At 49.5% G+C, this 23,495-nt stretch overlaps 1 protein-coding gene across 1 annotated transcript; it reads right to left on the bottom strand.

Moving 5' to 3' along the window:
• Positions 1-7,065: 7,065 nt before the first annotated feature.
• LOC122463616 lies at positions 7,066-23,495 on the bottom strand. The gene is made up of 4 exons (XM_043534452.1): positions 23,405-23,495; positions 10,056-10,199; positions 9,530-9,651; positions 7,066-8,604 (listed from the first exon to the last, which is right to left on the bottom strand). The coding sequence occupies exons 2-4, from the start codon at positions 10,065-10,067 to the stop codon at positions 7,923-7,925; spliced, it is 816 nt and encodes a 271-aa protein (XP_043390387.1). The 5' UTR covers positions 10,068-10,199; positions 23,405-23,495; the 3' UTR covers positions 7,066-7,922.

Genomic DNA, 23,495 nt, shown 5'->3' with positions numbered 1-23,495 from the left:
AAAAAACTTAGAAAAAATTTTTGTGGCATACCACTTTTATAGGGCATGGGTGCTTAAGCTCTCCTACTATGTTTCAACTTAGCTTCCTTACCCATGAAAAAATTGGGGTACACTTACTTCATAGGCTGGTATGTTATTATGTATTAATAACTTATACATACATATTAATAACATTCAATATTTTTACAATAATAATTTTACAATATTTTGGTTATTTTTATTTTTTAAGTTATTTTGGTTTTTTCCTTCTGATGTACCTGTTAAGTTTACAAAGGGTATAAAATTAAAAAACACCTATGCCAACCTGCTTTAACCCATTTTTTATCTATTTATGTTAAAGGCTGCAGCCAAATAGAAAACTCATGCTTTAACTTGTTACTGTTTATTTCGGTAAAAGGTCCCAAACATATGTATGCTAACTTTGCCTTAGCTCAACATACAAAATGTGGCCTGTAGGTCCCTTGTATTATAGCCAAACTACTTTAATATAAACCTATTATAACCTATTATAATAAAACAAATGATTAAAACCATAAAAAAATAAAATACAAAACCCATAAAACATACATAGGCAAGCAAACAGGCTAGCCCTATAGGCTACAGGAGCCACTGACAGTCCCTCTTGGTACTCCGTTGTGTCTGCCACCCAGGTGAACCTGCCTTGGTGACAGATGGTCCTTTACACTAAGAATCACACTTACACTTACTTCATAGGCTGGTATAAGTTTAATGTAAAAACGCAGAAGAAAAGAAAGGCTAAGAGGGTGAAAGGAATAGCTATTGAATGTCTGCTTGTGGCTTGTAGCTCACTGGGGGGAAATTAAATAAAAAATTTAAGTTACTCAAAAAACCCAGCAAACTTTGAAGGAAAAAGAAAAGGCTATTAAGGAGTTAACAAATCGGTCACCGCCTCATTCGCTCTGTGGCAACACTCCTCATACCTAAGCTAAAGATCCCTGCAGCACCCAAAAATCCTCTGCGGTTTGCTCATCAAGTGGGTTACTACCAGAACAATTGAAATGTGAAAGTGAGGAGAGAGACGTGCTGAGTCCAGAGGCATATGAGGGTGGCAGATTGAAAGGGCTGCTCGACCCAGCCTGCTCAGGCATGCTCTATTCCGGTGCAGTGCTCTTGGAGCCAGCCTTGCCCTGCTCTGCTGTGAGAACCCCCACTCCTGGGCTGTTCATGCACAGCCTCTGGCATGTAAGCTCCTCCTTGGATTGTGCAATCGAGTGACACTAGCCAATATCTCTGGTCCCAGACACGACCCTAGGAACCTCCATCTTGCAGTGTCCAGTTATGCCTGCGGGAGGCTGCAAGCTTATATGAGTTCGTTAATTTAACAAATAAATTGATATGTATCAGGCTTGTTATCCCAAGGGGAGTCTCTGACATGCTTCAAACCAAAAGCACTGCTTCAGGTAGAATAAACAAACAGATTTACTAACTATAAAGACAGATTTTAAGTGATTATAAGTCAAAGCACAACAAGTCAGATTTGGTCAAATGAAATAAAAGCAAAACACCTTCTAAGCTGATCTTAACACTTTCAATGCCCTTCCAAACTTAGATGCTTCTCACCACAGGCTGGCTGGTTGCCCTTCAGCCAGGCTCTCCCCTTTGATCAGCACTTCAATCGCTTGGTGGTGATGTCTGTAGATGGAGGTGGAAGAGAGAGGAAGAACATGACAAACATCTCTCTCTTTTATCATGTCCTTTCTTCCCTCTTGGCTTTGCCCCCACCTCCACCGTACTTCAGAGTCAGGTGAGCATTATCTCATCGCAGTCCCAAACTGACCAAAGGAAGGGGGTGACTCACTCAAGAGCCCAACAGATCCTTTGTTGTTGCCTAGGCCAGTGTCCTCTGTTCCTGTGAGGCTGGGCTGGGTTTGTCCCATACATGCCCTGGTGAGGTGTGAACTGCCCCTCTGCTCTTGGAGAGTTTTTTCCTGGGCTTGCTTTAAGCCATGAGGACACATTTTCAGCCTCATAACTATATACATGAAATTACAACCTATAACATTACTGTAACAATGATTACTATACCATCACCATAACAACCATGCTCAGTGCATCATGAGCCTTCTGAAGACATCCAACATGACAAACTTTGCATTGGATACCACACAATCATTTTACAAGGACATGGGTGTGCCGGGTGTTCCCCCGAGGTACAGAGCATCACAGGGACATACAAGGGGTCAGCTTGAGAGTGCTGATGAACCCGGTCCTCTCAGACACACTCTGTTATTGGGGGGGTGTGTGTGTTTGTCTGATTCTGGGGCTGGAAGAACCCAGCCCTGGGGAACCTAGATCCTGCAGGATAGCTCCATCGGGAGGAAACCTAGATCCTGCAGGATAGCTCCATTGACAGGGAACCTGCAGCAGGGAGAAGTAGAGCTCCGTATGAGAACACAAGTGACACAAGCAGTACATTGATAGAAGTACAGAACCCCCGCTCCCTAGAAGAGTAACCCTAATAAATGAGCATACCCCAAAGTCACAGGCAAAGCTGGTAACACCCTATCAAAGTAGGCTGCTTTGGAGTAAAACCAAAATTGGGGTTTGTGACAGGACACTCCAAGGGACCATACTGGTACCTTTTTTGATTGGTTACCATGCAAAATTGGCTATTTTTAGCATAGGTTACCCTTCTCATTGGAGTTTTTTACTTGGTTAGCCTTACCAGCATAACAATGATGATGATTTATTTTGTAACTTCTTTTCCTCTATTTCACTCAGAACAGTGCCTGTTTTAACCACATTACATCTACAGATGTCCTGAGGCCCTTTTTTAGAGCAACAGGCCATCTGTGGCACTTTCCAGGTTTGAGTTGGAATGTGATAGACACCAAGGGAGGCACATTGACGCGTTTTCTGTAGATGTCATCTTTGAGGTGACATATAGCATGGACAGCCACCAATTGCCTGTACACATTCTTGTCTGGGTCAAACACTGGTAACGAGATTGTGAATGAGACATACAAGGATCGTGCCATTGTACAATCTTTAGAAAAAGAATAACTGTCTGGGTTGGGGTGAGGTGTTACAGCTTCCATCTTTTTTATTGTACCTACCGATAAATGCTAGCATGACTTCACACATGTGGATTGCTTCTTTTTCCGCCTTTGAAAACATTTGGGACAATACCAACTTAATAATTGCTTATCTTTGACTAGGTTAGGAATCTTTTCCAATCTTAGAGATTGTAATGCGTTAGTGATTGTATTTACAACATACTTTTCATGCGCAAAGCAGATAATTTTCTTTCCTAAATATTCATTCTCATGCTCGTCACTGTTTAAAATGACCAGCCTATTCATTTTAAGTTGGGTTTTATTAAATGGTTGGGTTACATTATGCATGTTGTAAACAGTAAATTGCTTTTCCTGTGACGATTTTCTTATTTCCTGTAACATCGGGTTGACCACCCAGTTTACTTTTTCTTGTAACACATAATCTATATCTTTGCAAATCTTTTTCTAGCCACTGGATGGCAGTGAGACTACTCCATCCAATTTATATTTAAAGGTGACATCTTCCCCTCTACTTCCCTTAACCTACTGAATAAGACTGTGGATAAGTTCTGGATTGAGTAGAATAGTCCTTTTCATCCCTTTCGTTGGTGCGTTCTGCTTCAGATGGTCAAACAACTGAGCGTGTTCGTGCCATCGGGTTTCATGGGTCTGCATCTTTTGTAACCATTTCGTCCCAAATTCTTGATTTTTGGCTCAGTCTTTCCCTTAGAGCAACAATAAGTGTGTAGTAAATCAGACATACCAGTGTCCATTTCATGGTTGTGATCTGCTGGACTTCAGCCGTCGCGATTCCTCTGGGTGTTCGTTACCTAGGTCCTGAGGAGGAAGTTGCTTCTGTGCCCTGGATGATCGATACAGCTTTAACTGATTAGCCTGGTAGATTTTGTTTCTATTACACTTGCCTTCTGTTCTTTTAATTTTGTACACTGCTGAGCTGAGTTTATTCATGATTTGGAAGGGTCCAATTTATCCATTACACAGCCTAGGCTCTGGTGCTTTGTAAGATAGCAGCATTACTTGGTTTTTAACCTTCCAAATATTTTTGTTTGTTTGTTTTTGTTAAAGTAGGCCTTTGCCTTTTGTTTGGCTTTTTTTCAATTTAGCCGCTACCTGCAGGTGGACCTGATTTAAACGTTTTTGCAGGTAGGTGATTTTTAATTTTTTTAATTCAGTGCCACTGGTGTGCCAGATTCAGTGTTTTGGTAGTTGCATGGTTCAGCCTGTTATTACCTTAAAGGGTGTGTAGCAAAGCAAAGATCCACTGGGGCAGCTCCTCCTGCTGGTTGTCTAGGGAATTAGCTCTTGTCCAGCCCAGAGTGCCTTCTGCAGGCCAGTGTCTTGCCTTTCCCTCCCGTACCCCGGTGCCCCGTACCTTGGTGTGCTGCCCTCCACAGTACCCCACACGCTGGGTTTCCCCTCTCAGGGGAACCCCCAACCCTCTAAGCTCACCTTGCCTCAGTGGCTACTGCCAGTCATCATCTAGCCCCCTCTCCCTGGGGCAGACTGCAGTCTGTAATGGCCACTCATCATTGGCAAGGGGGTAGGACCTGCTGCCTTTGCCTATCCCGGGGCTTCCCCAGTACCTTTCTAGGCCTTCAACAAGGCCTGCAACCTGGGAGTTTACCAGGCTGGAGCTCCCCAGCTCCTCTTGCCCTTTTTCCCAGCACTGCTCTGCTTCGGTACCTTGCTCCCAGGCAGCTAACCCTTCCCACTCCAGGGCTAGAGTGAGACTCCTCCAGCTCCTGGCTCCCAGACTTCTTATCAGGGCCAGCTGGGCTCTAATTGAGCTGGCCACAGCTGTGGCTGCTTCCCCAATCAGCCTAGCTTGGCTGCTTTTAACCCCTGTTTTACTGGAGTGGGGCAGACGCCCCACACACCCTCCCTCTTAAGACTGCTCGGGCGGGGAGGCCCTCCATATCCCCAACTTCCCTCTCAGCTGGGCCCACAGGAGGTCTCTCTCCTGCCACTCGTTTTCTATTAAAAGGAGCAACCTGCTTCCCCCTTCTACCATCTGGGCCCCCACCGTAGCCGGTCCCGTTCCTTCGTGGGTTCCCCTGTCTGTCTGGGTCCCCACCATAGATCATCCTGCTCCCGCATGGGTTCCCGGGTTTAGCTGGGGCCTCTCTGCCCCAGCCCCCCGTCTCTTTGGGGGTCTCGGTCCGCACTCCCACTTCCCTTTGGCCAGTCTCAGACCGAGCCTGATCCTCCGGCCTCCCCCTCCTTCTCTGGGGGCAAGGCCATCTTACCTGGCCCCCCTTGTGCCACAGGAAGTATCTCCAGTGCCTTCCTTTGGCCACCTCAGGACTAGCCTGGGCCCTGAGGGTCCCGTGGGGCACCCCCTCTTCCTGTGCCCCGGCTTTCCACAGGCCCAACACATTTGGAGCCCCCCTGTTGACTTCTCAGGGGGCGCTCTCCCAGTTCCCCATTTCCCCGGGTGGAGCCTCTTTGCCCCATTCCGGTAGGGGCACTCCCGTCTGTAGTGTCCTTTTCGACCACATGCGTGGCAGTTTTTGTGCCTTGGCGCCGGCTTCCCACCCCAGGTGCCTGGCTTATAAGGTACATGGGGTCTATGAGCCCGCTCCGTCAGCGGCGTACACGGACACCAATGCTGCTCAGCAAGCCAGGCCACACAGGCCCTCCAATAATAGTCCATCTTCGGTCTCTCAAGTCTCCGATCCGGGCAATAGTCCCACAGTCCTTGCCCTGCCCCTTGTATCAGGGGTGGACCGCACGTGCCCACATTCTCCACCATGTGTAGCAAAGCGAAGACCCACCGGTGTGATGCCTCCTGCTGGTTGTCTTGGGAATTAGCTCTTGTCCAGCCCAGAGCGCCCTCTGCAGGCCGGTGTCTCACCTGATTTAGGGCCCCCGTGTCCCTCCTGGACCCTGGTGCCCTTTACCCTGGGGTTCTGCCCACCGCAGTACCCCACATGCTGGGTCTCCCCTCCCAGGGGAACCTTCAACCCTCTAAGCCCACCTTGCCTCAGTGGCTACTGCCAGTCATTATCCATCCCCCTTTCCCTGGCAGTCTTTAAGGCTATATTTGTCTCAGTGTAAGCAACCTGCCATACCCCCAAGGGTCCTTTGCAAACTCTGTGTAGTCTGATTCTGGGGCAAGAATCTTATTATCTTCTGATCAAATTAATTGGTAACCTATAATTCATATTATCCAAATTAATAATATTAACCTCCTAAAATCAGGCAACACTCCACGATAAGGCTGATACAGCACCTAAAGAGGGTATGTGGGATAACTGATTGGGAACAGCTAATTACAGAGCTCCCAGCCAACTCAGGGTTTGCGCCCTGCTTCCTGACAGCCTGTCCGGAGATCGGCACTCACGCTCTTCAGCCAGGGCAGGCACCGATACAGAGCAGCCCCGCTACAACAGCACTGCAAACTATCTTCAGAGAAGCTGGTGTTTTGGGGGAGCTGTATCTTGTGACCCCTTTGGTTAAATGGCTCCAAATTTGGGTCACTCACCTGACCCCAGACCACTGAGTAACACAGCAAATTTCAAGCTAATTCGAGGAAGCCTGGAGATTTCAGAGCACTTACAACGGAAGCGTCATCTCAGTCTTGTCCTGCTATAACTGTCCCTTCTGGGAACCAAGGAGTCTGCAATGGGAGCTGCCTTCGGGGGATGTAATCCTGGAGTTCGGTTCCCAGGTGCAGCTCCTGTCAGCCGGGGGAGCAGAGAGCGGGGCTGGGAGCTCTGTCCCCCATTGTGTGCCAGGTGCCCCCCAACCCCGGGGGATCGGGGCTGTCTGCTCAGGAGATCCCCGCCCAGGGAGCAGGGGGGGTTCTAGGGATGGGGAGGGGAACATTCAGGGGTTCTGGACTCAGTAAAACCCAAGCTTCCACGCAGCCTGCCAGCTGGGAACCAGGCGCGACAAGGTGCTGCCCTTGGGACCCAGCACCTCCAGGGGACAACGTGAGACCCCAACGCATGGACGGAGATGGGAGACCCGGACGCTTGGACAGAGATGTGAGGCCTCAGGATGCTCAAAAGCTTTATTGGCGGCAATCACACATCAGAGAATCAGCAAAAAGCGTCACCTACAGACTGGAACAACCCCAAAGCAGCCCCCACTGACAGAGCCCCGCGCTCCGAGATCCCCACTGCCCCACCGTGGCTATGGTCCACGCCCAGGAATCCTCCCAACCACCAGCATCTGAGTAAGGGGCTCCCCCAACCCGATCCAGCCCCATCATACAGTCACCGGGCCCAATGTGCCCTGCTCCCATCCACTGCCCCCTCCCCCTGGCCTTATGCAGGGTTGGAGGCTGGGTTCTAGATCTGAGCTCAATGGGTGGATGTGGGATCTGGACTGCAACTGAAAGACAACCCAGGGATAGGGGCCATGTTCTCGATTGGCACTTGACGCACTGCGGGGGATGAAGGTTTAGAACACAGCTTTTAGGTGCACTGGGGGGATGGCAATTCTAGATTGGTACACACTTGGGGAGTGGGACAGGCTTCTAGATCACAGATTGGAGCACACCCAGGGATGGGCTTGTAGGCTGGAGCACAACCAGAGATGGTGATGGGGTTTTACATTGGAGCACTCCCAGCGATGGGGCTCTAGATTGCAGATGTCAGCATACAGAGATGGGGTTCTAGATGGGAACACACTCTGGAAGGGGTTCTAAATCAGTGCCTGCCCAGGAATGGGGTTCTGGATTGGAGTGCATCCGTGGATTGGGGTTCTAGATTGGGGCACACATTGGAATGGGGTTCTAGATTGGAGCTTGGTGCTTGGTTCGGATGTGTTTCTGTTACACTCAGCGAGCCAGAAGCGCATGGGCAGTGAGGGAGGCCAGTGGCACAAAGAGCCATGCACGATTCCCAGCTCCACTCCATCATCTACCTCTTGGGATGATTAGTTGGGGATTGGTCCTGCTTTGAGCAGCGGATTGGACTTGATGACCTCCTGAGGTCCCTTCCAATCCTGATATTCTATGATGTTATCATTCTTCCCAGCCAGGCAGGGGTTGTTTCGGGGGTCCGTCGCGGCGCAGTCCTGGCAGCCGTTGTTGTCGCAGCGCAGCAGGGGCACATCGTGCAGCTGGTGCCAGGCCTCCAGCAGGTTCTGGCGGGTCACGTTAGACGCCAAGTCATGATGAAAGATCTTCTGGAACACGAAGGCCTTGTAATTGTTGTCGATGGCCAAGAAGGCAGCACTGGTCATCCCCACGATGTTGGAGCGCCCGGCCTCGCGCAGACACTTGGTGGAGCAGGGCGAGTTGAAGGTGAATAAGATCAGGCAGCCGTTATTGCTGTAGGTCCTGGCTTTGAGCTGGTCCACAAGGCTGTTTGGGCCGGAGAGAAGACGCCACTCGCTGTGCTCTGTGTATTTCCCAGTCGTTATATTCACATCCTTTGGCCGAGCAGCCACGATGTTCCCTCTGGGCGGGTTGTACAGGGCCCCAAACGGGAGAATTATATCTTTCATTTCTCCTAGCTGGGTCCTGTTCAGATATTTATCTATATTCTTGGGCTTTCTGCAGGTGGCACGGGGCAGCGAGACAGCGAAGGCGTATTGACTGTTAACTCCACCGTAACTGAAAGAGGGGCAGGAGACAGAGGGGTCAGGGGGCACCGGGCTCCTGGGACTGAGCCAGGAGATTCCAAGTAAAAGGGAGAAAATGAGGAATAGGCCCTGAAAAACCATCCCAGCTCTGGGCGCCAGCTCCCCCTGCATCCCCCAGAATTATATTATTTACACCTCATAACACAAGAACCAGGGGTTACCAAATGAAATTAATTGGCAGCAGGCTTTAAAAAAAAAAGGAAGTATTTCTTCACACAATCAACCCTTGGACCTCTTTGCCAGAGGGTGTTGTGAAGGCCAAGACTATAACAGGGTTAAAAAAAGAATTAGATACATCCATGGAGGATAGGTCCATCAATGGCTATTAGACAGGATGGGCAGGGATGGTGTCCCGAGCCTCTGTTTGCCAGAAGCTGGGAATGAGCGACAGGGGATGGATCACTTGATGATTCCCTGTCCTGTTCGTTCCCTCTGGGGCACCTGGCATTGGCCACTGTCGGAAGACAGGATACTGGGCTAGATGGACCTTTGGTCTGACCCAGTATGGCCATTCTTATGTTCACCCCCTCCCTCCTCTGGGCTCCGTTTACTCTGGACCCCCAGAATCACCCCTCCCACCTCCAGGCTCCATCTCCCCCTGCACCCCCAGAATCACCCCTAGAATCAAGACGGGGTGCGATCTAATGCAGGGGTCAGTGCATCCCTGGCATGCTGGGTGCTCTCTGCCCTTGGTTAGGGTCTCTAGTGCCTGGCACAATAGCAGCCCCCAGCTCTGAGGATGTGCCTGGGCAGAGACAGGTACAGTGCGGCCCCTCTGACCTTGCTGGGCATCCCTACAAGCCGGTGGGATACAACCAGGGACATTCTCTGCTGCTCTTCACAGCTGGGTACAGGGGCAGGGAAGGACAGAGACAAACCCCAGGCTGGTCACTCACTTGTTCACATGATCCACGATTTTTCTGAGCACAGCCGGTTTAATGCTCCCGATGGTCTCTGTCCCGAAGCAGAGGAGAAGGGGCAGCAGCAGGAGTCCAGCCCTGGGCATCCATCCTGGCACCTGCACAGGACCCCACAGAATCAGTGCCCCCAAGCCTGGGCATAAACCCTGAGCCCCCCGACCCACATCTCCTAGCCCCCGCTGTGCTACTGGCAGGAGAGGGGGATGTGGGGTTCCCTGGGGCATATGTGGAATTGGGAAGCAGGGAGGACTCTGTTGAGGTGCCATGGGGCAGGATAGATGGGTGGCAGAGGGGACTCCCTGAGGCTGGGTGGAGGTGGGTGGCAGAGGGGACTTCCCTAGGCCTACATGATGCAGGAGGAGTTGAGGGACAGGGGGGAGTCATCAGGGTTTCTATGGGCAGGAGGGAGGTGGGGGGCAGGAGGCACTCCCCTGTGGCTCAATGGGGCAGGGAGACTCTCCGGGCTCCATGGGGCAGGGGTAAGTGGGGGTAGGGGGCTCACCTGGGGCTCCATGGTGAGTGGTGAAGGGTCCGTGTCTCTGCTGACAGATGTTGATACTCACTCCTGGTTTGATGGCTCCGAGCCAGGCTTTTTATAGCACTGTTGCAGGCAGCTGGGAAGGGCCGGGCCGCTCTCCTGCTGTCCCTACCCAATGGGAGAGGTTTTAGGGAGGGGGCTGTTGGCCACAAACACCGAGATCCAGGGGGAAGGGAACAGGATGGGTATTTGAAAATTGGCTCTCTGAGAACTTCCTCCTGATCCCAGATCAATGCAAACCTTGGTAAGTTATCTCCCTGGGCTGGGCATGCCGCAAACAGCCCTGAGGAAAGTTTATGACACCTCTGCGGTCAATGCCCAGACACTGTAAGGAAAGGCAAAGTCACGTCCCTACCAAAGAAATGTGGGGCCAGACCTCTGTGACACCCCTTGGAAAGCCCTATAACTTCAATATCCAGTGGGGTGAGAAAAACTGCTTAATCTAGATGTTGCCCAGTCTAATACGGTTGAAAGTTTAGACTGCATGCTTATATTTTACTTTATTTTATTTTGGTAACTTACTCTAAATTTTTGCCTGTCACTTATAATCATTTAAAATCTATCTTTTGTAGTCAATGAATGTGTTTAACTGTTTATCTTACCAGTGAGTTTGCCTTAAGTGTCTGGTAAATCTGCTCAGGTTTGCGAAGGGCTGGTGTATATCCACTTTCCATTGATGAAGTGGTGAACCAATCAATAAACTTGCACTGCTCAAGACAGTATATTCCTGGGATACAGTGCTGGGAGCTAGGGGATTCGTCTGGGGCCTTTCTCTGTGTGATTCATGAGTGCCTCTGGGAGCTTTCATGCACTCTAGCTGGGTGTGGGGCTCCACATGCTGTTGTGCTGAGTGATCACAGCACCTGGAGGGGTTTGCTGCTTGTCACTAGCAAGACACTGTGAGAGACAGCCCAGGCTGGAGCGAGTTAAGGGGGCACAGTGGTCCCACAGTCCCAGGCTGCCCCCTGGGGATCCTGTCACAGTGATCAGGGTGAAATACACAGCTTGTTGTACACGAGCAAGGTTTGCACTTCATACATGGTGTAAAGATTTTAAGTGAGGCTTTAAGTGGGGTGGCTAAGGACAGTCAGGAGGAGGCTACCGGTTTGTTACTTTCTGTTTGCTTATTTTGGGAAAGAGAATTAGGGACAGAAAAGCAGGAAAATGAGGGAAAGCAGTGAAGCGATTGTGAAATTGGAGCTTTTTAGACTGCAGAAAAAGAGAGAGAGAGCATCAGAGACTATTGGAACTGAAAGAACTGGAGATAAAGGAGAAGCAGGAGGAAGAAAGCGGGAAGAAGGAGAAAGAGAGTGGGAAGAAAGAGAGAGAGAACCAACTGGACCTGCTAGAGACCAAAATTGGAACCCACTGACCCCAGCAATTCCCATCACTCCAAAAATCCACAATTGGATCCATTTATGTCCTGCATACAATAAAAGACAATATTGCTGAATATCTGACCACTGTTCAAAGGCTGTATGCAGTGCATGAAATCCCTGATGCCAAGAGAGTGCCTACCCTGACTGCAAATTTAACTGGTAAAGCTCTGAATGTATTCAATGAAATGCCTATTGAGGATGCTTTAGACTATTATAAATTCAAAAACACTCTTTTTCAGAAGTTTCAGATTACCCCTGAAATATGTAGGGTTAAATTTAGGAATCATAAGCGGGATATTGGCATGAGGTGGGTGAGGATCCCTGTGAATCTGTCACACAGGGAAGCAATGTGCTTCCAAGTATGGAAAGGGCTGAGACTAGCTCCTTTCCTGCAGAAGGCAACATGCCCTCAGGTGCAGGGGCAGAAGAGATCTTGTCAGTATTAAGGAAAATGTCCCAGCTGTGAGCTGGAAGAGTTTTGCTGCTGAAAAAGGGATGGAGCTCTTCCTAGGGAGCACAGAGAAATGTGCCTTAGAGGGGGGCCCAGAGGATGAAACTGGGGTACAGGAATATCTCCTCATTGGTCACTTGGGAGAGGATGCCCAGGACCGAATGAGTGTCAGCATCTGTGCACCCAGACAATCAGCCCATGAGCCAGGTTTTGAGAGGGAACTGTGTAACAGTCCTCCTGGAGGGGAGCAGTCACACCGCTGACCTCTCAGGGACAGAGAAAGGGGTGGCGGAGGGTACCCCAATCCAGGACCCAGTTTTTCAGGATGCTATTTCTGATAAGTTTTTGGAATGTAACTTGATAGGTTTCAGAGTAGCAGCCGTGCTAGTCTGTATCTGCAAAAAGAACAGGAGTACTTGTGGCACCTTAGAGACAAACAAATTTATTTGAGCACAAGCTTTCATGGGCTACAGCTCACTTCATCGGCTGCATGCAGTGGAAAATACAGTAGGAAGATTTTATATACACAGAGAACATGACACAATGGGTGTTACCATACACACTATAGCGAGAGTGATCAGTTAAGGTGAGCTATTACCAGCAGGAGAGAAAAAAAACCTTTTGTAGTGATAATCAAGATGGGCCATTTCCAGCAGTTGACAAGAATGTGTGAGGAACAGTAGGGGGGAAAATAAATATGGGGAAATAGTTTTACTTTGTGTAATGACACATCCACTCCCAGTCTTTATTCAAGCCTAATTTAATGGTATCCTGTTTGCAAATTAATTCCAATTCAGCAGTCTCTCGTTGGAATCTGTTTTTGAAGTTTTTTTGTTGAAGAATTGCAACTTTTAGGTCTGTAATCGAGTGACCAAAGAGATTGAAGTGTTCTCCGACTGGTTTTTGAATGTTATAATTCTTGACGTCTGATTTGTGTCCATTTATTCTTTTACATAGAGACTGTCCAGTTTCGCCAATGTACATGGCAGAGGGGCATTGCTGGCACATGATGGCATATATCACATTGGTAGATGTGCAGATGAATGAGCCTCTGATAGTGTGGCTGATGTGATTAGGCCCTATGATGGTGTCCCCTGAATAGATATGTGGACACAGTTGGCAACGGGCTTTGTTGCAAGGATAGGTTCCTGGGTTAGTGGTTCTGTTGTGTGGTGTGTGGTTGCTGGTGAGTATTTGCTTCAGGTTGGGGGGCTGTCTGTAAGCAAGGACTGGCCTGTCTCCCAAGATCTGTGAGAGTGATGGGTCGTCCTTCAGGATAGGTTGTAGATCCTTGATGATGCGCTGGAGAGGTTTTAGTTGGGGGCTGAGAGTGATGGCTAGTGGCGTTCTGTGACTAAACCTCTCCAACTAAAACCTCTCCAGCGCATCATCAAGGATCTACAACCTATCCTGAAGGATGACCCACAGAAAATTATGGGGGGGTGATGCCACCACTAACCCACCACTGTCCGTGGACACCTGCAGGAGGGGAGTTGCACGGAGAGAGGAGGATGAATTATTGGAGGATGAAAAGGAGGAGGACAGTGCACAGGTGGCAAGTGGGGAATCTGTTTTCCCTGCTAGCCAGGAACTATTCTTAACGCTGGACCCAATAGCCTCCCCACACTCTCAATGCGAACTACCGGACCATGACCCTGGAGAAGGCACTTCTGGTGAGTGAGAGCCTGATCGGAGCCATGCGGTGGGGGATGGGGGGAAACCCAGCCGCGCTGGGCTTTTCGTGTTTAGTTTAAAGGGCTCATCCCTGCTCAGAGCCTCATCAAAGCCACACGGTGGCTGTGGGAGGGGGAGGTTGTGAAGCGATCATCCCAGAGAGCCTACAGGCCCTCCTTTTATATTGCAAACCCACCAGGCATTGTTTGCTATGGGAAAGGGGGCCCCGGAGTTTGAAAGCATTGAAATGAATGCGGAAGAAGCAGAACCCCACGAGCCCCTAGGGCTTACCATGGCTGCCTGCAAGCTGAATTCTGTTGCCCAGCCACGTGTGATGGCTTACTCGCACCAAAGTGGCAGGCACTTCAGTATAAGAGGCAAAATGCGACCTTGTACAGAAAGAACATGTGCTGTGTACTATGAATTGCCTGTTTCACTGAGAAAGTGTCCCCTTTGTTCTCTAAAATGTATCTTTTAAAATACTACCCTCCCTTTTTCTCCTCCGGCAGGTGCAAATGTTTCAATGCGGCCCCTATCTACTCTGTCCCAGAGGCTGGTCCAGATTAGAAGGCGGAAAAAACGAACTCGGGGCGATGTTTGCTGAGGTCATGCAGTCCTCCCACACTGATAGGGCCCAGCTGAATGTGTGGAGGCAAACAACTGCGGAGTCCCGTAAAGCGTTACACGAATACGAAGAGAGGAGGGATGCGCGCGATGAGAGCAGGCAGGATGCTATGGTCAAGCTCATGGGGGAGCAAACTGACATGCTCCGCTGTACGGTGGATCTAATGCGGGAAAGGCAGCAAGACCACAGACTGCTGCTGCAGCCCCTGTATAACCGCCCTCCCTCCTCCCCAAGTTCCATAGCCTCCTCACCCAGACGCCCAAGAACATAGGGCGGGGGGGCAGCTACGGGGACCCACACACTCAACCCCAGAGGATTGCACAAGCAGCAGAAAGCAGGCACATCCGAAATTTTGATTTGGTTTCTGGACTTGTCCTTCCCTCCTCCTCCACCCTCCTTCCCCAGTACCCCCCACCCTTCCGTCTAGCTTCTGATTTCTCTCAATGTGTTGTGCAACAAATAATAAAGAACGGATTTTAAACAATTGTGACTTTATTTCCTTTCATATATATAGGGAGAGGCTAACTTCAAGAGAAACACACACAACTGTCACACTGTACCCTGGCCAGTAATGAAACTGGCTTTCAAAGCTTCTCTGATGCACAGCACACCCTGCTGCGCTCTTCTAATCTCCCTGTTGTCTGGCTGTGCGAAATTGACCACCAGGCGAGTTGCCTCAACCTCCCACTCTGCCATAAACGTCTCCCCCCTACTCTCACAGATATTGTGGAGCACACAACAAGCAGCAATTACAATTGGAATATTGGTTGTGCTGAGATCTAACCGAGTCAGTAAACTGCGCTAGCGCGCTTTCAAACATCCAAACGCACATTCTACCACCATTCTGCACTGGCTCAGCCTATAGTTGAACTGCTCCTTACTACTGTTCAGGGTGCCTGTGTATGGCTTCATGAGCCATGGCATTAAGGTGTAGGCTGGGTTCCTGAGGATAACTATAGGCATTTCAACATCCCCAATGGTTATTTTCTGGTCTGGGAAGTAAGTCCCTTCCTGCAGCTGTTCAAACAGACCAGAGTTCCTGAAGATGCGAGTGTCATGCACCTTTCCCGGCGATCCCACATTGATGTCAGTGAAATGTCCCTTGTGATCCACCAGTGTTTGCAGCACCATGGAAAAGCACCCCATGCGGTTTACGTACTGGCCATCCTGGGGTTCCAGGGCCAAGATAGGGATATGCGTTCCGTCTATTGCCCCGCCACAGTTAGGGAACCCCAGGGCATTAAAGCCATCCATGATGGTCTGCACATTTCCCAAAGTCACTACCCTTGATAGCAGCTGGTCAATGATTGCATTGGCTACTTGCAGCACAGCAGCCCCCACAGTAGATTTGCCCACTCCAAACTGATTCCTGACTGACCGGGCATTGCAAGCTTCCACAGGGCTATGGCCACTCACTTCTCAACTGTGAGGGCTGCTCTCATTTTGGTGTCTTTGCACTTCAGGGCAGAGGACAGCAAGTCACAAAGTTCCATGAAAGTGGCCCTACGCATATGAAAGTTTTGCAGCCACTGGGAATCATCCCATACCTGCAACACTATGAGGTCCCACCACCCTGTGCTTGTTTCCCAGGCCCAGAATTGGCATTCCACAGCATGAACCTGGCCCAATACCACCATGATCTCCCAATCGCCACATGCCATGCTTCTAGGAACATCTGTGTCCATGTCCTCATCACTATCGTAATCGCACTGTTGTCGCTTCCTCGCCCGGTTTTGCAGGTACTGCACATACTGCTGGATAATGCGCGAGGTATTTACAATGGTCAAGACTGCAGCGGAGATCTGAGCGGGCTCCATGCTTGCCGCGCTATGGTGCCTGCAAGGGTAATCCTGGAAAAAGGGCGCAAAACATAGGAGAGCAGAGTGGCAGTGGAAGAGGAGAGTGAGTTTGTTGGGGGGGGGGTGAGAAAACCTGGATTTGTGCTGGAAATGGCCCACCTTGATTATCATGCACATTGTAGGGGGAGTGGTCACTTCGGATGAGCTATTACCAGCAGGAGAGTGAGTTTGTGTGAGTATGGGGGTGGGGGAGTGAGAAAACCTGGATTTGTGCTGGAAATGGCCCACTTTGATTTTCATGCAGGTTGTAAGGAGAGTGGTCACTTTGGATAGGCTATTACCAGCAGGAGAGTGAGTTTGTGTGTGTGGTTTTTGGAGGGGGGTGAGGGGGTGAGAGAACCTGGATTTCTGCAGGAAATGGCCCACCTTGATTATCATACGCATTGTGAAGACAGTGGTCACTTTGGATGGGCTATTACCAGCAAGAGAGTGAGTTTGTTTGTGGGAGGGCGGAGGGTGAGAAAACCTGGATTTGTGCTGGAAATGGCCCAACTTGATGATCACTTTAGATAAGCTATTACCAGCAGGAGAGTGGGGTGGGAGGAGGTATTGTTTCATGGTATCTGTGTATATAATGTCTTCTGCGATTTCCACAGTATGCATCCGATGAAGTGAGCTGTAGCTCACGAAAGCTCATGCTCAAATAAATTGGTTAGTCTCTAAGGTGCCACAAGTCCTCCTTTTCTTTTTGCGAATACAGACTAACACGGCTGTTACTCTGAAACCAGTAGATATTATAGAGATTACACAGAAAGACAAGAGGAAATGCGAGGTGGATTCATAGTACCAAGAGAGAAGCGGAGCACCGTCTGCTGAAAGCAGTGTGGCGTCTGCACGCCAAAAAGGCGCGAAACCATTGTCTGCCGTAGCTTTCACGAAGGGAGGAGCGACTGACGAGACACACCCAGAAATACCCGCGAGAATGTTTTTGTCCCATCACGCACTGGGAGCTTAACCCAGAATTCCAATGGATGGCGGGGACTGCAGGAACTGTGGGATAGCTACCCACAGTGCACTGCTCCAACATTCAATGCTAGCCTCGGTACTGTGGATGCACTCCACCGAATTCATGCGCTTTAGTGGGGACACACAAGACCGAATGTATAAAATCACTTCCGAAAATTCAAATAGAATAATTTCAGAATAATTTCATACTGTAGACGTACCCATAGAAGACTAGGGTAGGAAGAGACCTCAGGAGGTCATCTAGTCCAACCCCCTGCTCAAAGCAAGACCAACCCCAACTAAATCATCTCAGCCAGGGCTCTGTCAAGCTGGGCCTTAAAAACCTCTAAGGATGATGTCCGGGTTCCCTCCCCACTCTGAACTCTGGGGTACAGATGTGGGGACCCGCATGAAAGATCACAAAACTTTATCAAGTTTAATCTTGAAGCCAGATAGTAGGGGCAAAAGACCTATCTGGCTTCAAGATTAAACTCGACAAGTTTATGGAGGAGATGGTATGATGGGATAACATGATTTTGGCAATTAATTGATCTTTAAATATTCATGGTAAATAGGCCTGTCATAAATATAAAGGGAAGGGTAAACACCTTTAAAATCCCTCCTGGCCAGAGGAAAAATCCTTTCACCTGTAAAGGGTTAAGAAGCTAGGATAACCTCGCTGGCACCTGACCAAAATGACCAATGAGGAAAAAAGATACTTTCAAAAGCTGCTGGGGGGGAAAGACAAAATCTTTCTCTCTGTCTGTGTGATGCTTTTGCCAGGGACAGAACAGGAATGGAGTCTTAGAACTTAGTAAGTAATCTAGCTGGATATGCGTTAGATTCTGTCTGTTTAAATGGCTGAGAAAATAAGCTGTGCTGAAAGGAATGGATATTCCTGTTTTTATGTCTTTTTGTAACTTAAGGTTTTGTCTAGAGGGATTCTCTGTGTTTTGAATCTAATTACCCTGTAAGGTATTTACCATCCTGATTTTACAGAGGTGATTCTTTTTACTTCTATTAAACTTCTTTTAAGAAACTGAATGTTTTTTCATTGTTCTTAAGATCCAAGGGTTTGGGTCTGTGGTCACCTATGCAAATTGGTGAGGATTTTTATCAAACCTTCCCCAGGAAGTGGGGTGCAAGGTTTTGGGGAGGATTTTGGGGAGAAAGACGTTTCCAAACGGCTCTTTCCCAATAATAAACCCAGTTAGACGTTTGGTGGTGGCAGCAAAAGTCCAAGGGCAACAGGTAAAATAGTTTGTACCTTGGGGAAGTTTTAACCTAAGCTGGTAAAAGTAAGCTTAGGAGGTTTTCATGCAGGTCCCCACATCTGTACCCTAGAGTTCAGAGTGGGGAAGGAACCTTGACAAGGCCCAATGGCCTGTGATGGGATGTTAGGTGGGGTGGGATCTGAGTTACTAAAGAGAATTCTTTCCTGGGTATCTGGCTGGTGAATCTTGCCCATATGCTCAGGGTTCAGCTGATCGCCATATTTGGGGTGGGGAAGGAATTTTCCTCCAGGGCAGAATGGAAGAGGCCCTGGGGGTTTTTTGCCTTCCTCTGTAGCACGGGGCATGGGTCGCTTGCTGGAGGATTCTCTGCTCCTTGAAGTCTTTAAACCATGATTTGAGGACTTCAATAGCTCAGACATAGGTGAGAGGTTTATCGCAGGAGTGGGTGTGTGAGATTCTGTGGCCTGCATTGTGCAGGAGGTCAGACTAGATGATCATAATGGTCCCTTCTGACCTTAATATCTATGAATCTATGAATCCCCTAAGCTTATTTCTACCAGCTTAGGTTAAAAACTTCCCCAAGGCACAAATCCTTCCTTGTCCTTGGATGGGTATTGCTGCCACCACCAAGTGAGTTAGACAAAGATTCAGGAAAAGGACCACATGGAGTTTCTGTTTCCCTAAAATATCCCCCCAAGCCCCTTCACCACCTTTCCTGGGGAAGCTTGAGAACAATCTACCACCCAAATAGGTAAAGCAGGTGAGCACAGACCAGACCCTTGGGTTTTTAGGACCCTATAAACCCCAATCAGATTCTTTAAAACAGAACTTTATTATAAAGAAAAAAAGTAAAAGAAGCACCTCTGTAAAATCAGGATGGAAGGTAACTTTACAGGGTAATCAGATTCAAAACATAGAGGATTCCCCTCTAGGCAAAACTTCAAAGTTACAAAAAAAAAGGGGGATAAACCTCTCTCTTAGCACAGGGAAAATTCACAAGCTAAAACAAAAGATAATCTAACGCATTTCCTTGCTATTACTTCCTATTTCTGTAAGTTTAGCTGTATCATTCAGCAGGAGCTAGATTACTTGCTTGGTCTCTCTCTTTGACTCCGGAGAGAACACAGAAACACAAAACAAAAACCTTCTCCCACAGATTTGAAAGTATCTTCTCCCCTTATTGGTCCTTTTGGTCAGGTGCCAACCAGGTTATCTGAGCTTCTTAACCCTTTTCAGGTAAAGGAGGGATTTTATGGTACCCTTAGCTGTGTGTTTATGACAGATGGAGATTCCACCACCTCCCTAGGTAACCCATTCCAGTGCTTCACCACCCTCCGAGTGAAAATGTTTTTCCTAATATCCAACCTAAACCTCTCCCACTACAACTTGAGACCATTACTCCTTGTTCTGTCATCAGCTACCACTGAGAACAGTCTAGAGCCATCCTCTTTGGAACCCCCCTTTCAGGTAGTTGAAAGCAGCTATCAAATCCCCCCTCATTCTTATCTTCCGCAGACTAAACAATCCCAGTTCCCTCAGCCTCTCCTCATAAGTCATGTGTTCCAGCCCCCTAATCATTTTCTTTGCCCTCCGCTGGCCTCTCTCCAATTTGTCCACATCCTTCTTGTAGTGGGGGGCCCAAAACTGGATGCAATATTTCACATGTGGCCTCACTAGTGCCGAATAGAAGGGAATGATCACGTCCCTTGATCTGCTGGCAATGCTCCTACTAATGCAGCCCAATAGGCTGTTAGTCTTCTTCGCAACAAGGGCACACTGTTGACTCATATCCAGCTTCTCGTGTCCTGTAATCCCCAGGTCCTTTTCTGCAGAACTGCCGCCTAGCCAGTCGGTCCCCAGCCTGTAGTGGTTCGTGGGATTCTTCTGTCCTAAGTGCAGGACTCTGCATGTGTCCTTGTTGAACCTCATCAGATTTCTTTTGGCCCAATCCTCCAATTTGTCCAAGTTGGACGCTGCCTCCCACACCCCGTGCCCATGCAAGGAAATGCCTCCTCCACCACAGACAGCAGCAACGCCAAGCAGGTAGGGCTAGGTGGGGTCCTGGGGGACAGGGCCACTCTGTGCTCCCTAGCTCCAGCTGTCCTGCCCCCTAGCACTGTGCTGGGAGGGGGGATCCTGCTCTGTGCTGGCTCAGCAGAGCCTGAAGGCAGGGCATGGGGGAGTGGGTCTGGGGGTGGATGCTGGGATGTGAAGGGGTGGGAGGCACTGGGCAGTGGCGAAGGTTTGTGTATTTTGGGGTGGGAGGCAGTGGGGGGTCTGTGTGAGGCACTGTGTAGTTGTGGTGGTGGGGCTGTGGGGAAGGGTACTGGGCAGTGGGGGTGGGGGAGATCTGTGTATGTTGGGATGCTGGGCAGTGGGGCGTGGAGGGCTACTGGACAGTTATGGTGGGGCTTAGGGCGTGGGGCCATTGGGCAGGTGTGGTGGTGTTCATGGCACTGTGCATTTGGGGGCGGGGGTGCTGGGCATAGCAGGTCCAGAGGGTGCGGGGGGGGGGGCTGTGTGGCTTGGCATGGACCCACCCCCACAGGGAAGGGGCACATTGAGGGCACAGGGCTCGGTGGGCCAGTGTGTGTCTGGCGACTGCTGGTTTCTAAACAGTGCACTGGGCGAAGAGGGGCAGCCTGCGCCATGCCATGCCCCATTGCCCCTGGCCAGCCCCTGGCTCCAAGGACCGAACCCCCTGTGCCATGTTCCATTGCCCCCAGAGGGGCCTACAATTATGTTTGGAGCCAGGCACACAACGAGTTAATTCGGCCCTGGTTCTGCTTCCCTGAGACTTTCATCCTCCTCAACAGCACAGAGGCTGTCAGACGGGGGTTGGGACCAGTCTACTGTGTCCTGGAAAGTCTCATCTATGGACCTCTCTGTCTCCCTTAGGTCCTCCAGTTCAGCCACTCTGGTCTCCAAAGCCTGTACATGGTCCTGAGGGCCAGGAGCACCTTGCACTGAATGCACACCTACACCGCAGGTAATCATACGTGCTGCATTGGGTGCAATCAACTCAATAGCCCCCACTCTACTGCTGGACTTCTACGATGGGAAGGTGCCGTGTTAACGCATTGGCATCACCCCTCCCCCTCTCCCCCCCGCGCCCCCAAACCCACGTCTAGACACAGCGTGATCTGCACAAAGCCACTCCAGGGCAGGTAACCAAATTGGCTAATTACTTTTGGAAAATCGAGGCCGCCACTCATGGTGGGCATTGGGGTGGAGGAGCGGGGTTGTTAGATCCAGGGATGGACGGTAGCGAGGTGGGGATGTGAAAGGGACTCCCTCAAGCTGCGAGAGCTCCGAGCATGGAGCAGCGTAGTGCCAAGGACCGACGTGTCTCTCAGACAGCCACTGTTCTGCAGTCGGCCAGTAGACCCTGTGCTGAGCAGGCATTTGAGAACAGCCCCCAGCAGAGCACACGGGGCGTGCATGGAAGGAGACACGCAGTTGGCGCTCTGGATGGAAAGCAAGCTGTAATCAGAGCGTCCCTCTATTTCCCCCAGGGGTGATGGGGTAAACCATGCCTTGATTTACAGCCTTTGTCTGCAGTTAGCACCAGGGCAGGGTGGCACCCCACAGTCTATCAGGGGTGCATTTCCTCCTGGGCAACAAGAGCTGGTTTTCCATGCTGCCCATGCCAAAAGTTTGTGTTGACTGCAAACAGCGGGATGCAGTGTCACCTGCAATACCGTGTATGGACACTAGATGACAGCTGCTTCTTGCGAGTGGTGCAATGGATTAGTAGCTGGTTTGCTATTTCTCAGAGCCCTACGGAAAGGAAAATGTCTCTTTTGCAAGAAATTCTGTGATTTCAAAATGTGGTTTTGTTCCAAATTGGGATAATTTTGAAATTTCCGGCAACATGAAAGTTTCCAAAATAAAATTTCTTTTGGGTCAGTCGGAACGTTCGGGTTTAGTAACATCGAATTGTGTTGTTCCAGTTGGGAATGTTTTGTTTTCTGTGTAACTTAGAACTTAATATATAAGTATAATCATACAGCATCATAGTGAATGTCTTCATAATAGAATAGACTGGAAAATAAATTGGGAAAGAAAAAGTATTTTTGGAAGGAAAAAGGAAACGACGCAAAACTTCATCCAAATCGACACAATCCCAGTTTCCAGTCCAACGAGACTGCATTTTCCAATTCAAAACTGCGCTAGGAGACATTTTTTGAGCAGCTCTATCATTTAGTATTAATTTTATGGTAGCATCTGGGAGCTCCAGTCATGGACCAACACCTCATTTTGGAAACCCCGAGGAAACTTCATGGGGCCTCTGCAGTCAGTGCCCAGACAAAGACATGTCCCCATCAAGGAAATGTGGGGCCAGACCCCCCAGCTGGCATAAAGCAGGATCTCTGAATTGCAGTCAATGGGCCCAGGTCCCCCGCTGGTGTCAATTGGCCCCACTCTATCGGAGAGGGAATTTTGATAATATGCGTAAGTGTGCCTCATTTTCCCTCTGGGATTTGCCTTGCTCTGCACCAAGTTTCAACAGTTCTTAGGGCAGAGCGAGAGACATGGGGTGTCAGGTCATACTGCTGTCTGGGGTGGAACCAATGGGTCAGTAAAGGCCTTGCTGAAACCGACCCAGATCAATGAAGAAGCTAGAAAGACAACAGGCTAGTGACCAAGAAGCAAGAGGAAGGGGATTTTCCCACCTCTCTGCAGGGAAGCCAGGCAAAGACCCCAGTTGGAGAACCGAGGGGAAAGGTGCCAGCTGGCTGGGTGAAGAACTGGCCTTTGCAGAGAGACACACACACACCGGGAACTCAGGGAAAAGAGACAGAGACAGAGACAGAGCCAAGATGGTTTCGACAGTCGCATGGTTCAAGGCAGCACAGGCCAGGCGAACTCTCTCTTAATCTCTGCCTCTGACAGCCTGAACAGTAATTATACAGGTTGTGTATTGGGGGGTGACCTGCCCCTATCACAGATGACAGGTTCTTTTCCTAGGCAGCTACTTTACAGTTAACTGAGAAGATGGCAGCTGGTGAAACACACCCAGAAACGGTATTTAATACACACAATATCCTGGGCAAGGATCAATACACAGAACGATTAGAATAAGCACAGTAAAGTAGGTTCTGGCATGGCTCATACTTCCCGTCCTGCATTGCGCATACTTACAGCTTACGGGGACCACTGGAAGCAGAGATGGAGGGGGAAGAAAGCGGTGTGAACCAGAAGGGAGGTCCTGATTCCGTTTACACTGTCTCGG

Source organism: Chelonia mydas, chromosome 23 (genome assembly GCF_015237465.2).
Source record: "Chelonia mydas isolate rCheMyd1 chromosome 23, rCheMyd1.pri.v2, whole genome shotgun sequence".
NCBI lineage: Eukaryota > Metazoa > Chordata > Testudines > Cheloniidae > Chelonia > Chelonia mydas.
The sequence above is the reverse complement of the archived record's forward strand: the minus strand, read 5'-3'. Positions and strand labels throughout refer to the sequence as shown.

Excerpts from the sequence above, each read along its gene's own strand:
- LOC122463616 (XM_043534452.1), bottom strand. Across the intron at positions 8,605-9,529 it reads ATCGTGGATCATGTGAACAA|TTACGGTGGAGTTAACAGTC; the intron begins GTGAGTGACCAG and ends CCCCTCTTTCAG.